This window comes from Paroedura picta, chromosome 7 (genome assembly GCF_049243985.1).
Source record: "Paroedura picta isolate Pp20150507F chromosome 7, Ppicta_v3.0, whole genome shotgun sequence".
In the NCBI taxonomy this organism is placed as follows: domain Eukaryota; kingdom Metazoa; phylum Chordata; class Lepidosauria; order Squamata; family Gekkonidae; genus Paroedura; species Paroedura picta.
Window position 1 is genome coordinate 54,884,568 of NC_135375.1, and position 22,938 is coordinate 54,907,505.

The following is a 22,938-nucleotide window of genomic DNA, read 5'->3' on the forward strand; positions in this document are numbered from 1 at the left end:
GAAGGTGCTGTTCTTAACCACTATAATATGTTGGCTCTCAGTGACTGGTACAGTGTTGTTTAACCAAACTGAAACAATGTGACAGAAAAACAACAGTGAATAAACTGATCCAGGTTGTTTGTTCCAAGAAGATGTTGGTTTGTAGGCAACAAAATTGCTTTGTCTAGGCGTTAAAATTTCTTCTTCCTTACTTATATTTTCTTATACATCATCCAAATTTTAGCATTAAAAATTGCTTGCATCCAATCTAATCACACTTAAAATAATAGTACCTTTACTTAAGCTCCCAGGGTAGGTTTCTATTGCTGTATCATTGTGTTGGTTACCATTTGCTCCTTGGGAAATTCTCTATTGTTATATTGGTGTTTTGGTTATAATTTGCTATCAGTATAAGAACTCTGTTTGCTCCAGTTCATCCAGATTTCTCTGACAAGGAAAACAGTTCAGTTATATAGTTTCTTTGGCTAGTGGTACGATGGTTATTGTGTGTAGTTTAAGGGTATATTTATTGAGTCAGCAAATAATGGGCAGTGAATTTCAAATTAGTTTTATTGACACTTCTGTGGGTGAGGAGACTGTGAACTTCTTGTGAATGGTAAATTATTCTACCGCTGGTAAAAGAGTTTTTCAGATGCAATGAAATGTTTTTCCTCCTTGGCAGTGAAATTTAAATGATATTTCCATCTGCAAAAGTTAGCATAAATTTGGACCACAGTAGTGGTCATAAGACTGGAACTTTCCCCATCATATTATGACAAAATATTTCCCCCTTGCTATTTCAAATCAACTGTTCCAGATTTTGACACATTGCTCACATTTCTTAGCACCAATCAGGTAATGAATAGCCAGTTTTAAAATAGGTTAGTAGATCCAAAACTCAACAAATGGAGTTAATGCAAGCCCTTTCCATATTGTAGCACATTTGGAAAGAATTAGAATATGAAGTGGTCAGATTGCTCTAGTGAACTACATGCTCAGCCCGGCTGGGAATACCTGTTCTATGAAGTTGCCAATGTTCAGAAGAATGTATTCTCCAAAAAACATAAGGCCTTAGTTAACAAATTATTAGTAATTTTAATTTCTAGGGTAATTTTGTCTCTGTGTGAAGCAGAACCAGATTTGTATTTAAATATAGTTCACAGTTCCTAAATGTGCATGCATTTATTGGTTTGTAACTGGGATCCTGAGAGAATCTCAGAAACAAAATTGACAAGCAGAAAGACCCAGACTCTATTCACTCTGCGGCATTTGTGATTATCCATCCATCCATCCATCCATCCATACATACATACATACATACATACATACATACATACATACATACATACAATCTATCTCTGGGAACAGTCTAGGGGTGGCTAACAATAGTTTCATATTACATACAAAACTATAAAGTATTTTCATTTAAAATCATATCCATTTTTTTAGGAACTGATCTTTGTCATCTGGAGAGCAGTTGTAATTTTGAGTGATCTCCAGCCTTCACCTGGAGATTGGCAGTAGTAGTTCTCTTGAAAGAAATGGTTGGTTTGGAGCATAGAGTCTATGACATTATACCTGTCTAATGTCCCGTCCCTCCTCAAACTCCACCTTCCCCAAGCTCCACCCCCCAGATGGACAGGAATATTCTAATCTAGAGTTGGCAACACTATCTTCTTCCCTCCCAATAGACAACTTACCTTTCTCTGCACTTCTGTCTCCAGGGGGCACTGTGAGCTACAGTACATCTGTGCAGCAGCGCTCCCACCTTCAATAACTCTTTTGTCGCTGAAGGAGTAGGTTGTACCTTGTGAGCCTCTGAGCTTTGTGTTGTTGGGGGGAAATTTACTTTTTATAAATAGATCCAATTATGGCTAAGATATGTATCTGCTGTGGGGCAAAAATGAAACAGACAAATGAACGTGACCAATGTTTATTCTGTTTGTATGAGGAGCACAATGTCCCCACTTGTAAGGTCTGCCATCGCTTCATCCCCAAAGCTTGGGGGGATGGTCAGGCACCAAAATTAAAGGCAGCATTGTAGGAGAAAGCCCTCAAAACTTCAGCTCAGGTAAGATCATCCATTTCCACTACTTTGGAGTCAGTGCGTTTGGCTCTGCCTGGGTATGATTGGGTTTGCACTCCCCTCTGACCCAAGGGACTTAATATGAACCACTAGCTAAGAAGGCTAATTTATGAGCTTAAAAAATTAATACATGAAAATGTTTGTTTGTTTTTTAATCCTGTTTTAAGGGCTAACTAATTATCAATGCAGTTTATTCTGTTTGGAGTACCCTGCAGGTAATAGTGGATGACCAGTAGGAGAAGGCTTGCTTTTCTTCTCAGTCTGCCCCTGACCGTTATGGAGCTAAAGGGCAAGGAGCCCTTATTCCTACCATTGCTAACAAATGACACGCTGAGAGGCTTTACAAAAAGATAAACTGCCTCCTGTATAGTGACATTCTGGACAGCTTGGACAGTACCCAAATAATAATCTGTCTAATATAGAATCATAGAATCATAGAGTTGGAAGGGGCCATACAGGCCATCTAGTCCAACCCCCTGCTCAATGCAGGATCAGTCCTAACCAGTCCAAAGCATCCTAAAGCATCCAAGAAAAGTGTGTATCCAGCCTTTGCTTGAAGACTGCCAGTGAGGGGGAGCTCACCACCTCCTTAGGCAGCCTATTCCACTGCTGAACTACTCTGACTGTAAAAAATTTTTTCCTGATATCTAGCCTATATCATTGTACTTGAAGTTTAAACCCATTACTGCGTGTCCTCTCCTCTGCAGCCAACAGACACATCATCCTGCCCTCCTCCAAGTGACAACCTTTCAAATACTTAAAGAGGGCTAGCATGTCCCCTCTCAACCTCCTTTTCTCCAGGCTGAACATTCCCAAGTCCCTCACCCTATCTTCATAGGGCTTGGTCCCTTGGCCCCAGATCATCTTCGTCACTCTCCTCTGTACCCTTTCAATTTTATCTACGTCCTTCTTGAAGTGAGGCCTCTAGAACTGCACACAGTACTCCAGGTGTGGTCTGACCAGTGCCGTATACAATGGGACTATGACACCTTGTGATTTTGATGTGATGCCCCTGTTGATACAGCCCAAAATGGCATTCGCCTTTTTTACAGCTGCATCACACTGCCCGCTCATGTTTAGTTTACAATCCACAAGTACTCCAAGGTCTCGTTCACACACAGTTACCTAGAAGCATATCCCCCATCCAGTAGGCATGCTTTTCATTTTTCTGACCCAGATGCAGAACTTTACACTTATCTTTATTAAATTGCATCATGTTCTCATTTGCCCATTTTTCCATTGTGTTCAGATCTCGTTGAACTCTGTCTCTATCTTCCGGAGTATTTGCCAGTCCTCCCAATTTGGTGTCATCTGCAAACGTGATGAGTAGTCCCTCCACCCCCTCATCTAGATCATTAATAAATACGTTAAAAAGTACCAGACCGAGCACCAAGCCCTGTGGTACCCCGCTACTCACCTCCCTCCTGTCTGATGAAACACCATTGACAACACCCCAAAATGTTTATCAAATTTATACACACACACCATCTTATTTTAGCGTGCCTAAAGGATTCTCTTTGGTTTATCTTTATTATTGTTGTTGTCCCCCCACCTATTCAAGAAACCATTCCAGGCTATCAAGTGACCCCAGGGGTTCACAAAAACTTGGTTGAAAAAGCCTGGCTTAAAGAATTAAAGACAATGGGAGACAACCACAGATATCTTTTAAAATTGTGGCCTAAGTATGTGGGATTGTGGCCTATGGTTTTACTTATTCATATCTGACAATCCTGGAGTGTAAGAAACCTGAGGAAAAGGGCATCTGTGAATGGCAAGTTGCTAATTTCCTTTCAGTTACACAGGACATACCATTTTTCCATTGTGTTCAGATCTCGTTGAACTCTATCTTCCGGAGTATTTGCCAGTCCTCCCAATTTGGTGTCATCTGCAAACGTGATGAGTAGTCCCTCCACCCCCTCATCTAGATCATTAATAAATACGTTAAAAAGTACTGGGCCGAGCACCGAGCCCTGAGGTACCCCGCTACTCACCTCTCTCCAGTTTGATGAAACACCATTGACAACAACTCTTTGAGTGCGGTTCTCTAACCAATGCTCTATCCACCTGACTACCTGAAAATCCAGATTGCAGTCCTTCAACTTATCCATCAGAACATCATGGGGAACCTTGTCAAAAGCTTTACTAAAATCCAAGTAAATAACATCAACCGAATTTCCATGATCCAGCAAACCTGTTACTTGGTCAAAAAAGGAAACCAGGTTGGTCTGGCAAGACCTGTTGGAGACAAATCCATGCTGACTTCTTTGGATCACCAAATTGTCCTCCAGATGTTTGCAGATCGCTCCCTTTAATATCTGCTCCATTATCTTCCCCACAACAGAGGTCAGACTCACTGGTCTGTGGTTTCCCGGGTCATCCTTCCTCCCTTTTTTGAAGATCAGAATAACGTTTGCTCTCTTCCAGTCTTCCGGGACATCTTCAGTCCTTAAAGAGGTCCCGAAGATGATGGACAAGGGCTGTGCAAGTTCTCTGGAAAGTTCTTTGAGCACTCTCGGGTGCATTTCATCTGGCCCAGGGGATTTGAACTCATCCAGTGCAGCTAAATGCCTCTCGACAACCTCTCTATCCATGTTAATCTGCCACACAGACACTGTCCTTTGGCTACTGCCATTTCTAGATGTGCCTAAACCCTTTGACCTGTGGGAAAAAACAGATGTAAAATAGGCACTAAGCCTTTCTGCTTTCTCTGCATCTTCCGTTAGAGTTTGTCCATCCGCACCCAACAGTGGGCATATTGTCTCCTTTACTTTACGTTTGCTCCTCACATAACTGAAAAATCTTTTCTTGTTACAATGGGCTTCCCTGGCCAATCTTAGCTCACTCTCAGCTTTGGCCTTTCTGATGATTGATCTACAGTGCCTAGTAACCTGTAGGTACTCTTCTTTAGAGCTCTGTCCTTCCCTCCATTTCCTCAACATTTTCCTTTTCTTTCTTAGTTCCTCTTGAAGTTCTCTGTTCATCCAAATAGGCTTCTTAGAGCTTCTGCAGTGTTTTCGTCTTTCTGGGATAGTCATTGATTGAGCATGCAATAGCTCTTGCTTGAGTAGCACCCACCCTTCACATGCTCCCTTCCCTTCCAGCATTCTCGTCCATGGTATGATACTCATCATGTCTCTGAGTTTATTAAAGTTTGCCCTACGAAAATCCAACATCCGCGTCTGGCTACAAGCTTCCTTGGCTCCCCATCTCAAAAGGAATTCTATGAGGACATGGTCATTTCCCCCTAGGGTCCCCACCTCCTTCACCTCATCCACCAACTCTTGCCTGTTGGGCAATATTAAGTCCAGTATGGCTGAACCTCTTGTGGGTTCATCTACCATTTGATAAATGAAATTGTCAGCCAGGCAGGTCAGAAAGTTGCATGACTGAGGAAGCTTCGCAGAGTTTGTTTCCCAGCACACATCTGGGAAATTGCAGTCACCCATGATGACAAGGTCCTGCCGCTTGGATATTTTTTCAAGCTGCTCATAAAGTGCAGCATCCACATCCTCTCGTTGGTCAGGCGGTCGGTAGCAGACACCAACCACCACACTGTTTATTTTCCCCTCACTTATTTTCACCCAGATGCTTTCCACTGTAGATATGCTCTCCTTCACTAGAATTTCCTGACAGGTAAGCCCTTTCCTCACATACAGTGCCACTCCTCCACCTCTTCGATCTATTCTGTTTTTTTTAACAGTTCATATCTATCCACCATTACATTCCAGTCATGAGAAGCATTCCACCAAGTATAGAATATTTGAGTGGTCACCATACCATCCATGTTATGGCTGAGTCTCCCTGCTCCCCAAAAGCATGCTTTGAATGGAATTATCTAAAAGGCAGAGTTAATGCATGCTATCAGTAGGAATGAGCACTCACAGTGTTTATCTTAATAAAGTTTTTCTTCAAGACTTAGTGGAATATAAACACCTTTCCCTGTGATGCATGTAATTTTGGAGTGGCTCTAGGGAGCTTTTCTGCAAGCTTCACCTTCACTTCCTACAGCAGATTGCCCCTGAAAGGAACAGAATATCAAGGAGCATTTAGGGCATCAGCAGCAGGAGGTGGGAGATAAAAAATTTGTATTCCACAGGCAGAAATCCTTCCATTTGTGCAAAAGCACTTGTGGATCTCTGCCTTTGTTTAAACTGCTTTATGGCATTGATTGGCAGGTACCAGTTTAAACAGCCTTTTCCACTTTTCTGGTTCTTGTATTTCTAACCTGTTAACCAACTAGCTGATCAGGGTGTCTGCTAAATTATTATATCTGACATTTACTAATTAAATTGATGGCTATATTTTTAACTGTATTTTGCCCAAAAGCAGCTCTCTCAAGATTGTTTTTCACGCTGTACCATCTCCTGATATGACACCAAGCTGTTTTTCAAGAGGCCAAGCAGTTGAACTCTCATCAGTATTCAAGAGGTGTTTTATAAGCTAATGGATCTCATGGTCAGGAAGGTCCCTTTTCCCCATCGTGCTAAATTTTCATTGTTTATCAGCCTGTTGTTCTTGGCTGTGTGGCAATTCAAGATGTTTTATCAACAAACAGAGATACAGGACCCCTTAGAAGAGTTTCCTATTAGGCAAATATGATATGTGCCAAAGTATTATTATTTGTTTAAACAGCGCAATCAGCGCCTTATAGAGTTTCATAACCAAAGCACAGACAGGTCCCTGTCCCTTACGGAACTTACAAGAGTAAGCAAAAAACTGCTGCATTGAGAAACCTGGGGTTTCTTTCAGGACAGGAATGAAGTAGTCTGTTGTGTTCTCTGTCTTTTCAAGAGGCAGAGAGGCAGAGCCATACAATAGTCCCTGCTGCCTCTTTATCTGTTCTAGCCCCTGATGGAACAGTATGCATCCTTTTTTAGGAATTCCAAATTAAACCTCAGGGGTCAATTACACTCTGAGTCAGTCATAGGTGAAAAATGGGATGAGTTCAAATCGATAGAAATTATAGGAAAGTTTGAGACTGGTAACAAAGCAAAAGAGATGATGTAGGCTTCCAGTGTTTCTCCAAGAGGCACAATTACATTGATGACTACATGTGTCAGTTGTAGTTGTATGTGGTTTCCCTTATTCTCCATAGTATAGTGTAAAGAGTAATAGTAATGTTGTTCTCTCTAGTAAATGGATGTTTTATAACCCTTTATAGCTATCTGAACATATTAGTGCAGGAAAATGAATGGAAATAAGAGCTACCAAACTAGCCATGTTGATTTCAGGAAACCTTATGGTGACTGGCATAAGTTATACATAGAAATATCAAGCTAGAAAAAATGGAGTAGTTCCCCAAAGGGTGCCCTTGCTCTGAGTGCTTTTCAGTGGAAGGATTCACTGAATCCCTATTTGAAATGTGACATTTTGTAGATTATACAGAATTCGAAAAACTATCAGTGCTCTGAAAGTTGGAGAAATAATTATAATGTTAAACGGGAGGACGTGTAAATTAAATTAAAGACAGTTAATTGAAGTGAAGCCCAAGGCATAAACATACTACTGGTGATCTCATATTAATACGATAGTTAAAATAAACAACATATTTTTTTGATGTGCAGAAATGAAATTAATTTAGCATACTTGGGGGGGGGGAGTTACAAAGCTTGAGGGATACCTAAGGATTGCAGCAAGGATAAAAGGATGGAGGGGTGCTATGGGAGTGATTGTGTATTCATATAAATGACAGCCAATGTAGTGTTGGGGTTAGGGTGCTGGAGGACAGACCAAATCCCCTCTGAGCTATGGAAGCTTGCTGGATGACTTTAAGTTCAGTCTGACCTATTTCTCAAGTGTGCTATGGGGGTAAAATGAAGGATGGGAGAACAAAGAGAGTGGGTTAGCAGTGGAGATAAGTGGGGTATGAATATCTAAATAAATTATAACTATTTTACATTTTAGGTTGTAAATTCCCTTGAACTGGTGGAAATGTGAGAATAACTTTTGATAAATAAAATGAGAAATGCAATTACATCATGAGTTGTATAATTATAGTTGTTACACATAATTGTAGTACTTACAAAGAGCCGGCTTTGTATAGTGGTAAAGAGCGGCAGCCTCTAATCTAGTTTGGTTCCCCACTCCTTCGCATGTAGCTAGCTGGGTTACCTTGGGCCAGAGTTCTCTTAGCCTCACCTATCTCATGGGGTTGTTGTGGGGAGAGAAGGGGTAAGCCATTGTATGCTGCTTTGAGATTCCTTCAGATAGTAAAAAAGCAGGGTACAAAAAAACTGCTCTTCTCTAAGAAGAATGAATCACTTTTTTCCCCATAGGAAATAAAACCTGATGAAGTTACCAAACGAGCCCTTGGTGGAGAAATTAATTTTGAGCTTGTCTGCAAAAAGGTATGCTTTTGTGTGTGTTTTATGAGCATATATGCCTGATAATTACCATTGGAAAAACACTAACATGAATAAATATGTTTTAAAGCCATAGCCAAAGTTTATCACATCAGATCATCACATCACAATAATAAATAAATGCTGAAGGAGTCTTTTTGTTACTGTGCAGAGCACTGCTGCATGTTATGTTGTGTTAGTGAATATGCAAATACTTCAGAACATTATTCTGACTTTCTAACCTCCTAACTACATATGTATATACTCTTGACTTTTTACCATTCTCATACCCATGATTAAGAGGAACTGAGCAAGAATCATTTGGTTGTATTGCCCAGACTCTGCAGAATAAGGATGCTTACTGTTCTGTCTGCAGGCCTCATACATACCATAGAATACTCCTTAGTATCTGCCAAGTATATACTTAGATTGCCAGCACTTCCAGTTTTTACAGAGGGCAGACTCTGGGTGTATTTTGTTCCAACTCAGACAAAATTTTGAAAGCATCTTCTAAAACCTACATAGTTGGCTTAACTACTGACTTCTGCAGTGTCTTTTTTATAAACCAATATTTTCTGTTACCAGGAGAAAGTAAGCATTTGTTTACTTAACTGATAGCAGATCACATAATCTAGATTCTTAATATGCCTTGCTGTTTGAAAAAATAATAATTTGCAGTCCAGTAATCAGAAATAAATAAACTATATGATTGCACTTGGCTTGAATGAGCTACTGAGGTATTTTGTCATTAACATTGGTTTCTGATTGCACACTTCAATAATGTTTAGGTCTACATTGTATTTAGGATTCTAGCAAATAATGGAATTTTTGTTATTTGAATGGTGTGTCAGAAGATGAATGCAAGAGGCTGTTATGTTTGCCAGAACTTCTGTGGCATGCTCATCTTCAGGAACTGTGCTAGGGCTGGATTGTTACATGTTCTGCCCAGCAAGCTAAAATGCTGCTCAAAGCTCTTTTAGATATAAATGTAAGTAAGCTCCAGAAGGAAAAAGATAAAGTGGTTGGTGAGCAAACGTCAAGCAACTGAAACATTCCCGTCATTCTGTCTAAATGGAAATGATTGTCAGTGTAAGAAAACCACAGTTCCTGAGAATTGTCCATGGAAAACAGATGTTAACATCAAACTCAAATAGCTGTGGTTACTTTGAGAACATTGGTGATGTGAGAATATTGAATGAAGGTGTAAGATTTGTCTGCCTGTGACTAACCATTCCTGTAACGTAGATGATTCAGCCTTGTAGTTCTAATGCTTGTACTTTTGAACCGTGCACTAACTCATGCAGTCTGAAGAATTTGTATCATTTAATGTCTTGACACTGATAAAATACACATTCAGTCCTGAGACCTTGGCCTTGAACCAGACATGGGTTGGCTTAGAAACAGCTTCAAAAGTTATATGTAAACATTAATTAATTAAACATTAATTCCACATGTTGGATCAACATGCAAATAAAACAATATCCAGCTAGATTTTTCAAATTTGCCATGATCATTTATTATAGTTTTGAGCCACTGACTTCTTGAAACAATATGATTGTCCGTACAAGATCTTGCAGTAACAGAAGTGGAGATACCACAAGTCTGACTTAGTACAAACAACTACTGTTGTCTTTTTATTGGGTTTCTGCTTGCACAAGTGCTCTAGCACAAGCGGAAATTTTGCACTGCATCCAACCAAATATATGCAGCAGACTGCGTCATTAGTAGAATGTTTCCTCCTCATCAGTAATTTGGGGGAGCACAGTTGAAATAGGAACCATTGTTGTGGGTCATTTGATGGGTCACTGTGTGTAACAGCTGCTATGGAGCAGCTCTTCCATAAACTGTTATAATGTTAAGTTCTTCAAGATACAGACATTCTTTAATCCTGACTTCAGATATGATAACCTTCAGCTGAATTCTGTTAGGATATTTACCCTGTATTTTACTCAGTTCCCTGTCATTTCAAAATCCTGCCATACTGTTAGTTCCTTTAAGAGGCTAGATGTGCTTCAGCCAAGGAATATTGAAGCATTTATACTGATAAGTACAAAGGCTGTAGTCAGTGTATGAAATACTATAAACCTTTTTGTTTGCATAACCATTTAATAAGTAGTAGTTAACAAGAATAGGTTAATACACAGTTTATAACTCTTTTAAAATATTTTTTACTTTAAAAAAATATATTTTACTTTTTGGAAAAATTACCAAGATGTTTTAGACATAGCATAGCATTAGTATAACAACTTTTGATCTCAGAAACAGTTGTCCGTGTTTTGTTCTTCGTTTCAGAGCCAGGCTATTCCAGAAATATATACTGGTCACTATAAAACATTTGATGGAAAAGTAATCTTCATGATGTCTTGTCATGTGGTAGAACAGTAGACCCCTGAGGGCTTTGGGCTTGTGTTTGAGCAGCAGCCCCCCCCCCCTTGTTCCATGGAAACTGCTTCTGGAACTGAGGGAACTTTCAGAAATAACTTGTGATATGACATGGGGTACTGCCATTTGGGTCAGGGGAAGTTGAAAAATTCCACTGGGAACACAAGTAGCTTTTTGTATGCCCTCTGAAAGCCTACTTAAAAGAAATGTAAAACAATGTTCCCAGTAAACAAGGGAAATGCTTGTGCTCTGACAAGAGGGGAGCATGTAGGAGCTGTTATAACAACTGCTTGAGTGAGCCTTTTAATTCCAAGAGGTCCACTAGGGTGTCAACATACTAGCTGGCAGTATTACTGAAACTTTTCTTGGGGCATCCAAAACCATCTTTACATCTAATATTCAACATGTGCACATATGAGAATCCATGGATTGGGGCCACATAGAGAGAACTCCGAAAGTTGGACCATAAGGAAGGCAGAGTGTCAAAGAATTGAGGCTTTTGAACTCTGGTGCTGGAGAAGACTCTTGCGAGTCCATTGGACTGCAAGGTGAACAAACCAAACAGTCCTAGAGGAGATCAGCCCTAACTGCTCCTTAGAAGGCTAGATCCTGAAGATGAAACTCAAATACTTTGGCCACCTCATGAGAAGGAAGGACTCCCTGGAGAAGAGCCTAATGCTGGGAGTGATTGAGGGTAAAAGAAGAAGGGGACGACAGAGAATGAGGTGGCTGGATGGAGTAACTGAAGCAGTAGGTGCAAAATTAAATGGACTCAAGGGAATGGTAAAGGACAGGAAGGCCTGGAGGATCATTGTTCATGGGGTTGCGATGGGTCGGACATGACTTCGCACCTAACAACAACAAGAGAGAACTGAGGTATTTCAACAAACTTATAAGAATAATCAGGTTTGCAGAAAAATCTGAATACCTAAAATGAAGTGTGTTTAGTAAGCCAGCTTGGTGTAGTGGTAAAGAGCAGTGGCTTCTAATTTGATGACCTGGGTTTGATTCTCCACTCCCTCACATGCATCCAGCTGAGTGACCTTGGGTTTGTCACAGCACTGTTAGAGCTGTTCTGACCAAGCAGTTCTGTCAATTATCTCTTAGCCTCATCTACCTCATAGGGGTAAGGGGAAAGGGAAGGTGATTGTAAGGAGTTTTGAGAATCCTGGTAGAGAAAAGCAGCATGTGCACCCAACTCTTCTTCTACTTTCAAACAGAGGAGTATTGTTCATTCTTGTATAGACAGTAGTCCTCCATTGGCACAGCCTGAGCGGGGTGAAGCCACCACCAAATCAGTCAGATAGGAGGAGTGGAAGTTGCTATTCATCCTTAATACCAGTAAGATGAAAGACATTGGAAAGAGGACAGGCCAAAAAAGGGGGCAAATGGGCAGTAAAGGTAAAGGTAAAGGTATCCCCTGTGCAAGCACCGAGTCATGTCTGACCCTTGGGGTGACGCCCTCTAGCGTTTTCATGGCAGACTCAATACGGGGTGGTTTGCCAGTGCCTTCCCCAGTCATGACCGTTTACCCCCCAGCAAGCTGGGTACTCATTTTACCGACCTCGGAAGGATGGAAGGCTGAGTCAACCTTGAGCCGGCTGCTGGGATTGAACCCCCAGCCTCATGGGCAAAGCTTTCAGACAGCTGCCTTACCACTCTGCGCCACAAGAGGCTCTAAATGGGCAGTATGTTACGCCAAATGCATATGCACGTGTCTAAATTTAGTTGTGGGGAAATAGCTGGTAGAGCCACCAAGAGGCAGTGTGGCGTAACATGAGACCTTTTATTGCACAGTTTACTGGGTAATTATGTCACTGAGATAGAACCAAGGTAGACAATGATCTAAACATGGAAGGGTTTTATTAACACACAGTAATTAGAGAAAAGACAACATATGCGCACACTAGCATAGAAATATATGTTCCTAGCCACTAGCACACAAGGAAAAGGCTTATAGGGGAGGAACCTATACTATGGGTTGTTTGGAAGTGATATCTACCTATCTTCTGGGTGGAGCAGAGGACCAGGGACGCAATTTGGGGCCACGGATAAGGAACCAAGATGAGCGTCCAACAGCCTGGAAACTGACTGTACTTTGTGTCTGTAGGAGCCTGATATTTAAAGGAAATTTGTGACCTGAGGTGATAGGGGGCTGATCCTACTTGTCCAGCTGTAGGACAAAGAGTTTGATGGCCGGTAACGATTGTGGCCCGGTCCCAATGTTTCTTTGTTGGTGAGACAAAGAAACTAGCTGCTGTGAATTTGAAGAAATATTTCCTGTCTAGAAGGGCTGATGGCCCATTTCTGGCAAATCCTGGATGATGCTTGTGCCGGGGATAGTAGTAAGGGAAAGGACAAAGACCAAATCTTGGATTAGATTTGGTGTTGAAAGAGGGTGGCCAGTTCCCTTTACAAGACAATGTGCTTGGCTGGGTGGAGGGGTGTTTTGGATGGGGTGCCTTTGACTCTCTGTACTTGCCAGGTGTGCTGACAAACTCCTCTTTTGTTTGCAGGCAAGTGGGTTGGGGAAGCCTAGCTCCAAGTCTTTCTTGAGAACAAGAAGTGGACTTTAGTTGCTCTCCCATTATGCTTTGCAAGGCTTGACCTGGCTTTTTCTCTCTGGTGCCAGGGTCTGCACAGGAGTGTCAGGAAGGGTTGGCACGGGTGTGTGATGGAGGGGTGACAGCCCACATAACAAGTATGCCAAGAAGGATAGGCAGGCAGTGACAGAAAAGTGCAGACAAGAAAATCAGGCTGAGGCGAATGAGTGAGTCTGGCAAGTCTCCTGCTTGATTGCATCTTTTAGACTTCAGGAAATATCAGATCTGACATTTGGCGTGCCATATATGTTGAGCCCAAGCACATCAATGCTTCTATCACATCAGCTTGGTGTTTTGGATGCCACTGTGGTTCCTACTAAAGTGCTGTAGCAGCAGAGCTTTGATGCTGTCTCTAAAGCTTCTCATTCCTCAAGCTGTAGTGTTCTTGTAGCACTCTTTCCCTAACACACAATGCCACACTTTTCATAGGATAGTGATGATGTCCCAGCACCACCACCCCCAATTTCAAGAAGGATGGGCAATTGGTTTCCTGCCTCTTGAGTTTGTAGGCTTTAGTTGGGTTGCCCAATGGACTCTTCTGGTTCTGAAGTGATTAAAAATATCCCCAGCTGATCTCCTCATCTGGTTAGTTGTTCATCATATGCCAAAAACAAGTCAAAATGCAATAAAGACATTTCAATAAGTAATTCACTATAAGGACTAAAAACAAATTAATGAAATATCATTCTGAACATTTAAAAATCCCTTTCTAATGATTGCATCACCTTAAGTACATTATTTTAAAAATAACATTTTAGAAACTTAACCATGCCATAAAATAGCAGTGCTGAAATATGTGGGCATCTTTTCTGTGGTATCATACCTTACAGTTGGAATGCAAACATACTTCAGGTGCACACCAGAAGGAAACAATAGAGCAAAAGTATGGGAAACCACAAAAGTAAAGTGGGTGGTCAACAATGTTTTGTGGAAACTTGGAAATAATCTGGTATAGCTAGGAGCCTTTGTGGATGTCAAAAATTATTTTAGTGAACAGCTTAAAGTTTTATTCCTATGGGCTGTGCTTGTATATCTGAGAAAAACAGATTTCCATATATGAGCCAGTCATGGAAGATAATATAAGAATTTGTTACAAAAGTGTCTGGTTTCATATTATCCCTCATAGTTTATTAATTAGTTATATTAGTTTCAATTATCTATTTGTAACTGCTTATTATTGCTATCCAAATGTTTCAAAATCCATTTCTCTTTTACAACAAGGAATTTTTAACTGATCCAAACTTTTTACCAATATAGTCTTATCTCATGGGGGGGGGAGCTATAATCTGAATCAGAAGCCCTTACAATGTAGCTCCCATTTGTGCTGTGCCATCCACTGATTAGTGCTTCAGGTCCTTCTTCCCTAATGCAAATTGGCAGTTCCGGATTCTCTCCAGCTTACAGGACCAGGAGATGCTTCAGAAGAACACAGGAGGATCTTTAGAGAACACCCCCTAGGAAACAGCTACCTTCACCCTTGAAGGTTGTTTGGCTTGGAATATGCTTGGTTGCTGCCCTGATGGCAGCCAGACAGCCAGATAGAAGATAGAATGACACGATCATTCCAGCTAACAGATGAGTTTCCTATTTTGAAAGTATGTTTAAGGAAGCTTCCTTGCAATCTGTGCAGGTCCCAAATCCATCTGAGCTACCTAAATGGGCTACCCATTACCTCAAGTGAAGTCATTGCCCATATTCAGAGATTAAGGAAAGGGAAAGCTCCAGGATGGGATCAGATCACCTCAGAACCTCTCAAACAGTTCAAAGACTGGTGGGCCTTTTATTCAGTATTCACATACATTGATCTCACTGGAAAGATCCCCAATGATTGGGGGATGGTAGTGGTGATCTCTTTTTTAAAAAGTGGGAAGAAAGATTACCCCACCAGCTATAGGTCAATAAGCCTAAACGTCGTCAGCAATTAGCACACCAGTCATCAGTTGGACATTTCATGGTTAGATCAGGAAAAAATATTGTATCATTACTTGCAGGATTTAGGGAGGGTAGAGATAATTGTTTAGTATTATAACATCTTGTCAAAAAATATAGCTCTAGGAACATGACCTCGTTATATGCTGGATTTGATTCCATCTCAAGGACTTGATTATGGGCTAAACTGGAAGCATCTTCAATTGAGCAGATCTAACTGAAAGTATAAAACCCACAAAGTTGTTAGACAAGGCTGTCTGCTAGCCCCTATACACCTGATTTATTACATCAATCACCTAGTATGCACTCTTGTATCCATGGACTGTCACCCTCCCAAATTAGTGGGCCAGCATATTCCTGCTCTCCTTTATGCTGATGTTGTGGTTCGACCATCAAGAACATCTGTGGATTCCAAAAGCACCCTAGCTTCTTTGACAAAGTATAGTGAGAAAGAAGTGCTAGTAATAAATGAAACAAAAACTTTAACAGTTGTCCCAGAACTAGGACCTGGCTTTTAGTTGGAAAAAGGTTAGAGCAAGTGAAGTCTTCCAAATACCTGGGGGTAATTTTTCAGAATTCCGGATCAAGATATGAGCACTGTAGACACCTGATGAATTTAGGCGAAAGATCAATGCACAATATAGTCAAATTTCTCTGCCCCAGTGGAGCTTATTTCATACCTGCAGCACTTAAACTCTATGTATGTAGCCCTGATGGCAGCCATTTTGTGATTGGTCACAGCTCCCTCATAGCCATTTTGTGGTGGCCATAAACAATGTATAGTATAACTACTGTTACCTTATATTATAAAATTCTGAGCAAATACGCAAAAATCAAAGAAAGGTCTAATGTAAGTGTAATAGTCCATGTTAAATAATTAACAAACACTAATAAATGGCTGTTACGTGTCAGCATCTTCATCCCAAACGCTGGTTGTGTAGCAAATGGAAATAAATGGAGTATGCTTAGTATAGAAACAGCCTCACCCCCTTGTTTGCTGTTTTTGTGAGATGACAGGATCTGATTTCTGACTCATATAGTTAAGCTAATAATCTCAACAACGACTAGCCTCAGTTGCTTTACTGAGAAAACCAGAATGGGTTTTTATTCTGTAAATAGTTTATAAGCATTTCCTTGAATTGTTAGAGTACAAATAAGAGCTTACAAAATGATATTCATAAGTTTACTATAAAAGCATATAGATTCATTTCACCTCAGTGGTAGCTGGTTACGTTTTGAGCATTGAACAAAATATGTATTTTTTAATGCAGCCTGATTCTACAGCAAAAGACAGAGCAATTGCTAGACTGACAACTCACCCACTGTTGAAAACAAAAATTGCTGATATTAAAGGTAAGTCCCAATTAGTTCAACCTGTAAGTGTTCATTGAAAATTATATATTGGAGTCGACTGAAGATGGCGCCGTACTAGCCGGGCTTGTGCCGGGCTCTTAAGCCATGCTGAGGGTCAGGAGCAAATGCACCTGGCAGACCTGAGCAGATACGCAAATCTTGCTCGCTGGTCGCCCCAGGAACCGGGAACGGCATCCTGAGGGTCCTACAGATCCGTGGAGACTGAGTTCTCCGGATCGCCGCGGCATGTGCTCAAGGTCATGATGGCGCCCTTGTCGTAAATAACTTTCTAAGCTTGAAACGACCAGCTGACCCTACATTCTTCCCAGATCATCTTTTACCAGACTCACAGGAGCCGGAGTCTGCAACAGTAAAGACTGTGAGTTTTCTGGTTTTTCCTTTCCCCCCCCCCACAAGCTCTTCCCCCCCCTCCTCAACCAATTTACAAGTGAATCCTTTCGTTGAGTGGGAGACACCCAGCTAAATACTCTCATTAATCAAACAAAGAGAGAGCTTAAAGAAAAGAGACTTTAAAGATTTGTTGGAGAGAGTTCAGTGGGGGATGCTGACTTGATACGGAGATCGACAAACTGATAATTTTGGATCGCTCGAGCTCCCGCGAGACTTCACAAGACTTTCTGTTTATAATCTGTGACTGCCTAGAACTATGGAAAAATTAACTAAGGCACAGCTTTTCCATTTGTTATGCGAAGGGAACTCAAAGATACTGAAAGCAGTCAACAAGGTGGAAAAGGAAATCCAAAAGACTAAGAAAGAGCTTTTAGACAGAACCGACGGTTTGAAAAAAACAGCTGATGAAAACACAACTCAGCCAACAATACATCAAACGAGAATTCAATGTCCGGAAGTTAATCAACAGGAGGGGGAGAGAGCTAGGGACGTAAAAATCAAAAGCACCTTGGAAGAACTTGGGAAAACAGATTTAAGTCTATTTAGAGCAGGAAGTGATTTGGATTAATATGTGATGGGATTAGGATTAATATGTGATGGGAACTGAATATGTATGTTAAAAGAAGATGGCAAACCATATCAGCTGGTCGCTTTTTATCTTTTACTTTTCTGTAAATGCTTTATATAATAATAAATAATAAAATTATTTTTAAAAATTATATATTTATATAGAATTATATAGAGAATTACATAGAATTCTGCAGCTTGTTACTCACACCCCCCAGGTGTAAGTAGTAAGCTGAACCATCTCAACCTCCCTCTCCTCCGGTAGTGGGGGGGGGGTGTTCCACCATGTTCTGTGATTGTATGTCTTTTAATGGGGGGGGGGGGGTTAATGGGTTTTATTGGACATTGTAACCGACCACGAGTCAGCTTCGGGAGTGGTGGGAAATGAATCAAATAACAATAAAAACAATAATAATAATTTACCAGTATTGCAGCCTTAATTTAGATCAGGAGTTCAGGGAAAAGGAGCTTAGATGTTCTCTTGGGCAGTTTTCCTGACCTGAAACAGTCCTGAGGAGCCCTACTGAGGGCTCCACATGTATTAATGGGCTCCACATTACTGTTCAGTTTTGAAAAACTGTGAAGGAGCATGATGATTCCCTGCTTCCTTTTCCCCCCCCCTTATCTGAGCAGCCCCTTTATCTTCACTTTTTCTCTGTTTCCCCAGTTTTTTAAATGTATACAGATATGGTCTGTCCCAGCCTAAATACATTTTATTGTTATGGCAAACAATTGGCTGTTATTAATTCACAACACATGAACTGTTTTGTTTCACTTTTATGGGGAAATGGTCAGGTTAGACTGTCAGAGATATTTCAGTTTTAAACATGTCAGGTGAAAAGGCAACAGAAATGAGGTTAGATAGGTTTGTCACAAAAATGTATGTTTTGTACTACAGACTGGTATTTATAACTGTTTAGACATCACTTGGCTGTCATTTCTTTGATAAATAGACATAAGCTTATTTGTTACAAAATGTTGATTATCAGACAGTCAATAAAAAGGGGGGGGGGGGAGAGAATATACCAACCTTCCCAGGCCACTAGGAACTTAGAGAATGCTATAGTGGGAGAGAGATTAGTTCCTTTCCTTCCCACCCTCTCTAGGCCCATCATTGGCCATTTTGGGAGGAGGGGTGACTTGACATTACTGTATATGGTCATATCACCCAATAAATGTTTAACACATTTTTAAAATCTATTAAAAAATTAATGAATTCCCATCCGTTCAGGAAATCCTTTCAGGACCATCAAGAAACCCCTGGTTGATAAAGTCTGCTCTAAGCTGTGGCCCCTCAAAAGACTTTTGCATATACAGACAAAAATGTACAAGTTTTTTTAGCAGCTGATCAGTATCAGAGCATACAGAGTTAAGTGGCAAGCACCGTACATGGCTATCCAGAAATATGTTTGCTTTGTAAATGATATGGTGAGAAATACAGAACACTATCCCAAAGAGTTAGCTTTAAACCTCTTTGACATTACTGTTAATTTTATTGGCATTATGTTGACATTGTTACTGCAGGGGTTTTTTGTAACTCACTTTTTTCTTCCTAGCCGCTGTAAAAGCCTTCAAAGAATCAAGACAGAAGCCAGCTAGAACTGTTTCTTTGGAAGAGCATAAATCAGAAGGACAGCTTACCGAACAATCTGAGGTGACCCAGAATTCCATTAGCAGTGCATGTAACCAAATATTTATAGAAGGCAAAACAGAGGTAAGAGAGAAGTCAGACACTGACAAGGGAAAGAAACAAATTTATAAAAAAGAGAAGCAGAACACTATGGACAGTGAAAAAAAGGGAGCTTCAGCTGATTCCACTTTACAAGCTTTTGAGCATCGTAAACTAGTTCCTAAAAGTGAACTGGAAAAGGCAGTATGTCCAGAAAGAAAGAAATGTCTAGGTGATCTCCTTAATGGGTCAGAAGATGAACTGGATAGTGATGCAAGTAACAATGAAGAAGATGCAGCAGACAAGGAATACTTTGATGACAGCACTGAAGAGAGATTCTATAATCAGTCTTCTGACTCTGATGAAAGTGATAATAATGATGATTTCTTCATCGGCAAAGTAAAGAGGACGAAAAAGAAGGGAGCAGCTGATCTATCATCACTTGACAAAGATAAAGTCAGGAGCACAGTGGTAAAAAAAGCAAAAGATTCACAATCTGACACAGTGCAAGAACCAGACATACAAGGCAGCTATCCAAGTGCAAAAGCCAGGAAGCTAGAATCTGTATTTTACACTTCATTGTCCAACTCGAAACAGAGATCCAAGAATGTAAAAGGGTAAGGCTTTACATTTTAAAAATTGCAATAATATTGCTGGCAAATTTGGGGTGAGTTGGAGGAAGAATGCTTGGCTTCTTACCACAGTGGTTCAGTCCTTACTTTCCTAACTGCTCTTTTTGGGTGAGTTTGCATTTTAAGTTTTGCTTGGAAGAAATACCTGTGTAGCAGCATTATTAACTGGTTTTGGGGGGAAATGCAGTCTGTTTCTTTAATACCTTTCTCCCCAGTGAACCCAAAGCAGTTCACATTCTGCTCCATTTCATTCTTACAACAATCCTGTGACGTAAGCTAGGGTGAGAGACAAGATCACCCAACAAACTTCCATGGCAGGCGTGGGGATTTGAACTCTCTTAATCACTATTCCACACTGGCTCAAAACATGTTAAGTCTTATTTAGAATAAGGGGGATCACTTTGGTTGTAAGACTAATATATCCATAATAAACAGTAGCTTTTGGGTAGCTTTGTGTGCTTTACATTCATCTTTATTTTAAAACATATCTGTGCTATCTTCCCATCCAAGGCAGTGAACATCAAAATATTTTGACTCTAAAACAGCATTTTAAAAAGATAAAAGTATAAGGTAAAAAGGTAAAGGTATCACCGCGTCATGTCTGACCCTTGGGGTGATGCCCTCTAGCGTTTTCATGGCAGACTCAATACGGGGTGGTTTGCCAGTGCCTTCCCCAGTCATTACCGTTTACTCCCCCCAGCAAGCTGGGTACTCATTTTACCGACCTTGGAAGGATGGAAGGCTGAGTCAACCTTGAGCCGGCTGCTGAGATTGAACTCCCAGCCTCATGGGCAAAGCTTTCAGACTGCATGTCTGCTCCCTTACCACTCTGCGCCACAAGAGGTTCTGATAAAAGTATACAAAATACAAAAACAATTCCAACTTACAGCTTACACATTATCAAAAATCCTTGCAAACCATGTGATCTTGAGTTTTTGAAGTTCAATATGAGTTTTACACTTTACACTCAACTACAATAGCTTTTCGTCCTCATTCAGTTAATTTTCTTTTATTTCCTAGAACTCCTAGAGACCATTTATCCAAAAACAAACCAATGGGTAAGTCAGGTTGCAATTGCTATTTCATGTTGGATTTGTGTAATTTATGAAGTAAGGCATTATTCTGCATTAAAAGGGTAGTAACATTGGCTGGGGTCCAAAGGCAACTTCCTGGTAATGCTGGGGTCATCTTTAAGCTGAAGAATATCCTTATCTGATGGGAATCTCCTGGACCATTAGAAGAAACGGAACCCATTAAAACACTCCTAGCTTTATGAAGGTGGTTACTAAAAACTGAGTCTGTATAGTTTAGTAATTTCTTCACCATTTCCATGATTTTGTGACATTATTTTCAGGAGTGCTACTACTATTATCCATATTTCATAAATGACTAAAATGAAAACTAGCTTCCACTTGGGTGTATTAGTCCACTTATGTTTAGTTTCCCACATACCCGTATTTGCCGGCGTATAAGACGACTGGGCGTATAAGACGACCCCCCCCCCCACTTGGAGGCATGTTTTTCAAGGGAAAAAAGTAGTCTTATACGCCAGCAAATACTGTAATTTTAAAAAAAAAATTAATTATGGTTAACTGCTTTCTCCTGTTAAAAAAAAAAACCTTTCTATTGTTTATAGCAAAATAAAACATGTAGTCCACTTTAACACTGCTATTTTCTGTTTATATTTGGTTGTAGACAAAACACTGTTAAATATTATTTTTATTAGATTTGCTGGTAGTAACATCACACTGTTAATTCTTGCATTCTTGCAGTTTTTGGAAGAAAATGTCCAGAGAAGCAGTTGCCCAAAAATGCAGGTGTAAAGCAAGATTTTAAGAGGGAACACTTGGCACAACCCCTTCATCCTTCATGGGAAGCAAGCAGGAAGCGTCGAGAGCAAACTTCTCAGATCACAGCATTCCAAGGAAAGAAGATTATATTTGAAGACTAAATTTTTCCTTTTGCATTCAGATGGCTGCACCTTTAACATGGCGTGCAGTCTCCCCCCAAAGCCACTTCTGAAGGTCAAGAGACTCTGTGAGCAGCAGGAAAGTTCCATGATGACCCTAACTTCTTCCAAGAGTTTTTAAAGGAGAATTAGGCTGTTTGGGGGAAAGGAGGCACCAACATTTCCCTCACAAACTCTGTGCCTTTTGCTGTAGTTAATATTCAAGCTATGTAAGATAAAAATATTTAAAGATTTTGTGAATAAAATTATTTGTATGTGGTAGTTTTCATTTTTCTGACTTTGTTGTATACTAATTGTGAAGTCACTGGGTTGGTCTCAGCAGCCTGTGCTGACTCTCTTCTGACCACAGGATAGTGTTCCCAGGTTCATGGCATCCATGTGAATGAGTAACTATGTGGGTTGAGAGGCTGCAGTGGAGCAAGTGATGGGAGACGAAATTTTCCCCTTTCCCAGTGCAGTCCACTGACCCACATGGTTCCCACAACCCCAGGAATAGACTTTCTTGGAGTCAGAAATGGCTTCTGGGAAGAGAGGGAAAAATCACTATCCAAAGCAGCAACTGTAAGAGGCTTTTTTAACAGTCCTTGGCATATGATTCTTAGGAGATATATATTTTATTAAGGGAAAATTGCATGAAAAATAACATGATTGTTCATGTATATATGTACTTTTTACACTTAAAGCCTTATTTTTCTAAAATGCCATTCATTTTTTAAAATTAAGGCAGCAGTTAGCTTCACAACAGGTGGATAAATTTTAAAGTATCCTTTACTTTGGCCTATTAACTCCTTCATTTGATCAGCTACATTCCAATCTGGAAAGTAACAAGTGTGACACAAATTTCATAGTGAATTTCATATCTCTAGCACACCAGGAGACAGCCCTACCACATAACGAACCCAACAAACCGAACTGGTGTAAGTTCAGGGCTCAAGGTTCATGACACCCTCCAGCCTGCAAATCCCCACAAACCTAAATTTTTCAGGTTCACACCCACTTCTACTCCCCTGTTAAATT

The 22,938-nt window shown here is 40.4% G+C and overlaps 1 protein-coding gene across 3 annotated transcripts in view; it reads left to right on the forward strand.

The window, feature by feature from the left end:
* SRFBP1 (serum response factor binding protein 1) overlaps positions 1-22,182 on the forward strand; it is a 57,382-nt gene extending 35,200 nt beyond the window's left edge. For 2 of the 3 annotated variants that reach the window (XM_077344381.1, XM_077344382.1), the window contains exons 4-8: positions 8,341-8,412; positions 16,592-16,673; positions 19,208-19,937; positions 20,973-21,010; positions 21,725-22,182. In XM_077344381.1, the coding sequence (XP_077200496.1) occupies positions 8,341-8,412; positions 16,592-16,673; positions 19,208-19,937; positions 20,973-21,010; positions 21,725-21,903 (1,101 nt within the window). In that variant the 3' untranslated portion in view covers positions 21,904-22,182. The remainder of the gene's footprint in view (positions 1-8,340; positions 8,413-16,591; positions 16,674-19,207; positions 19,938-20,972; positions 21,011-21,724) is intronic. The other variant, XM_077344384.1, reaches the window with a different exon arrangement.
* The last annotated feature ends 756 nt before the right edge of the window (positions 22,183-22,938 follow it).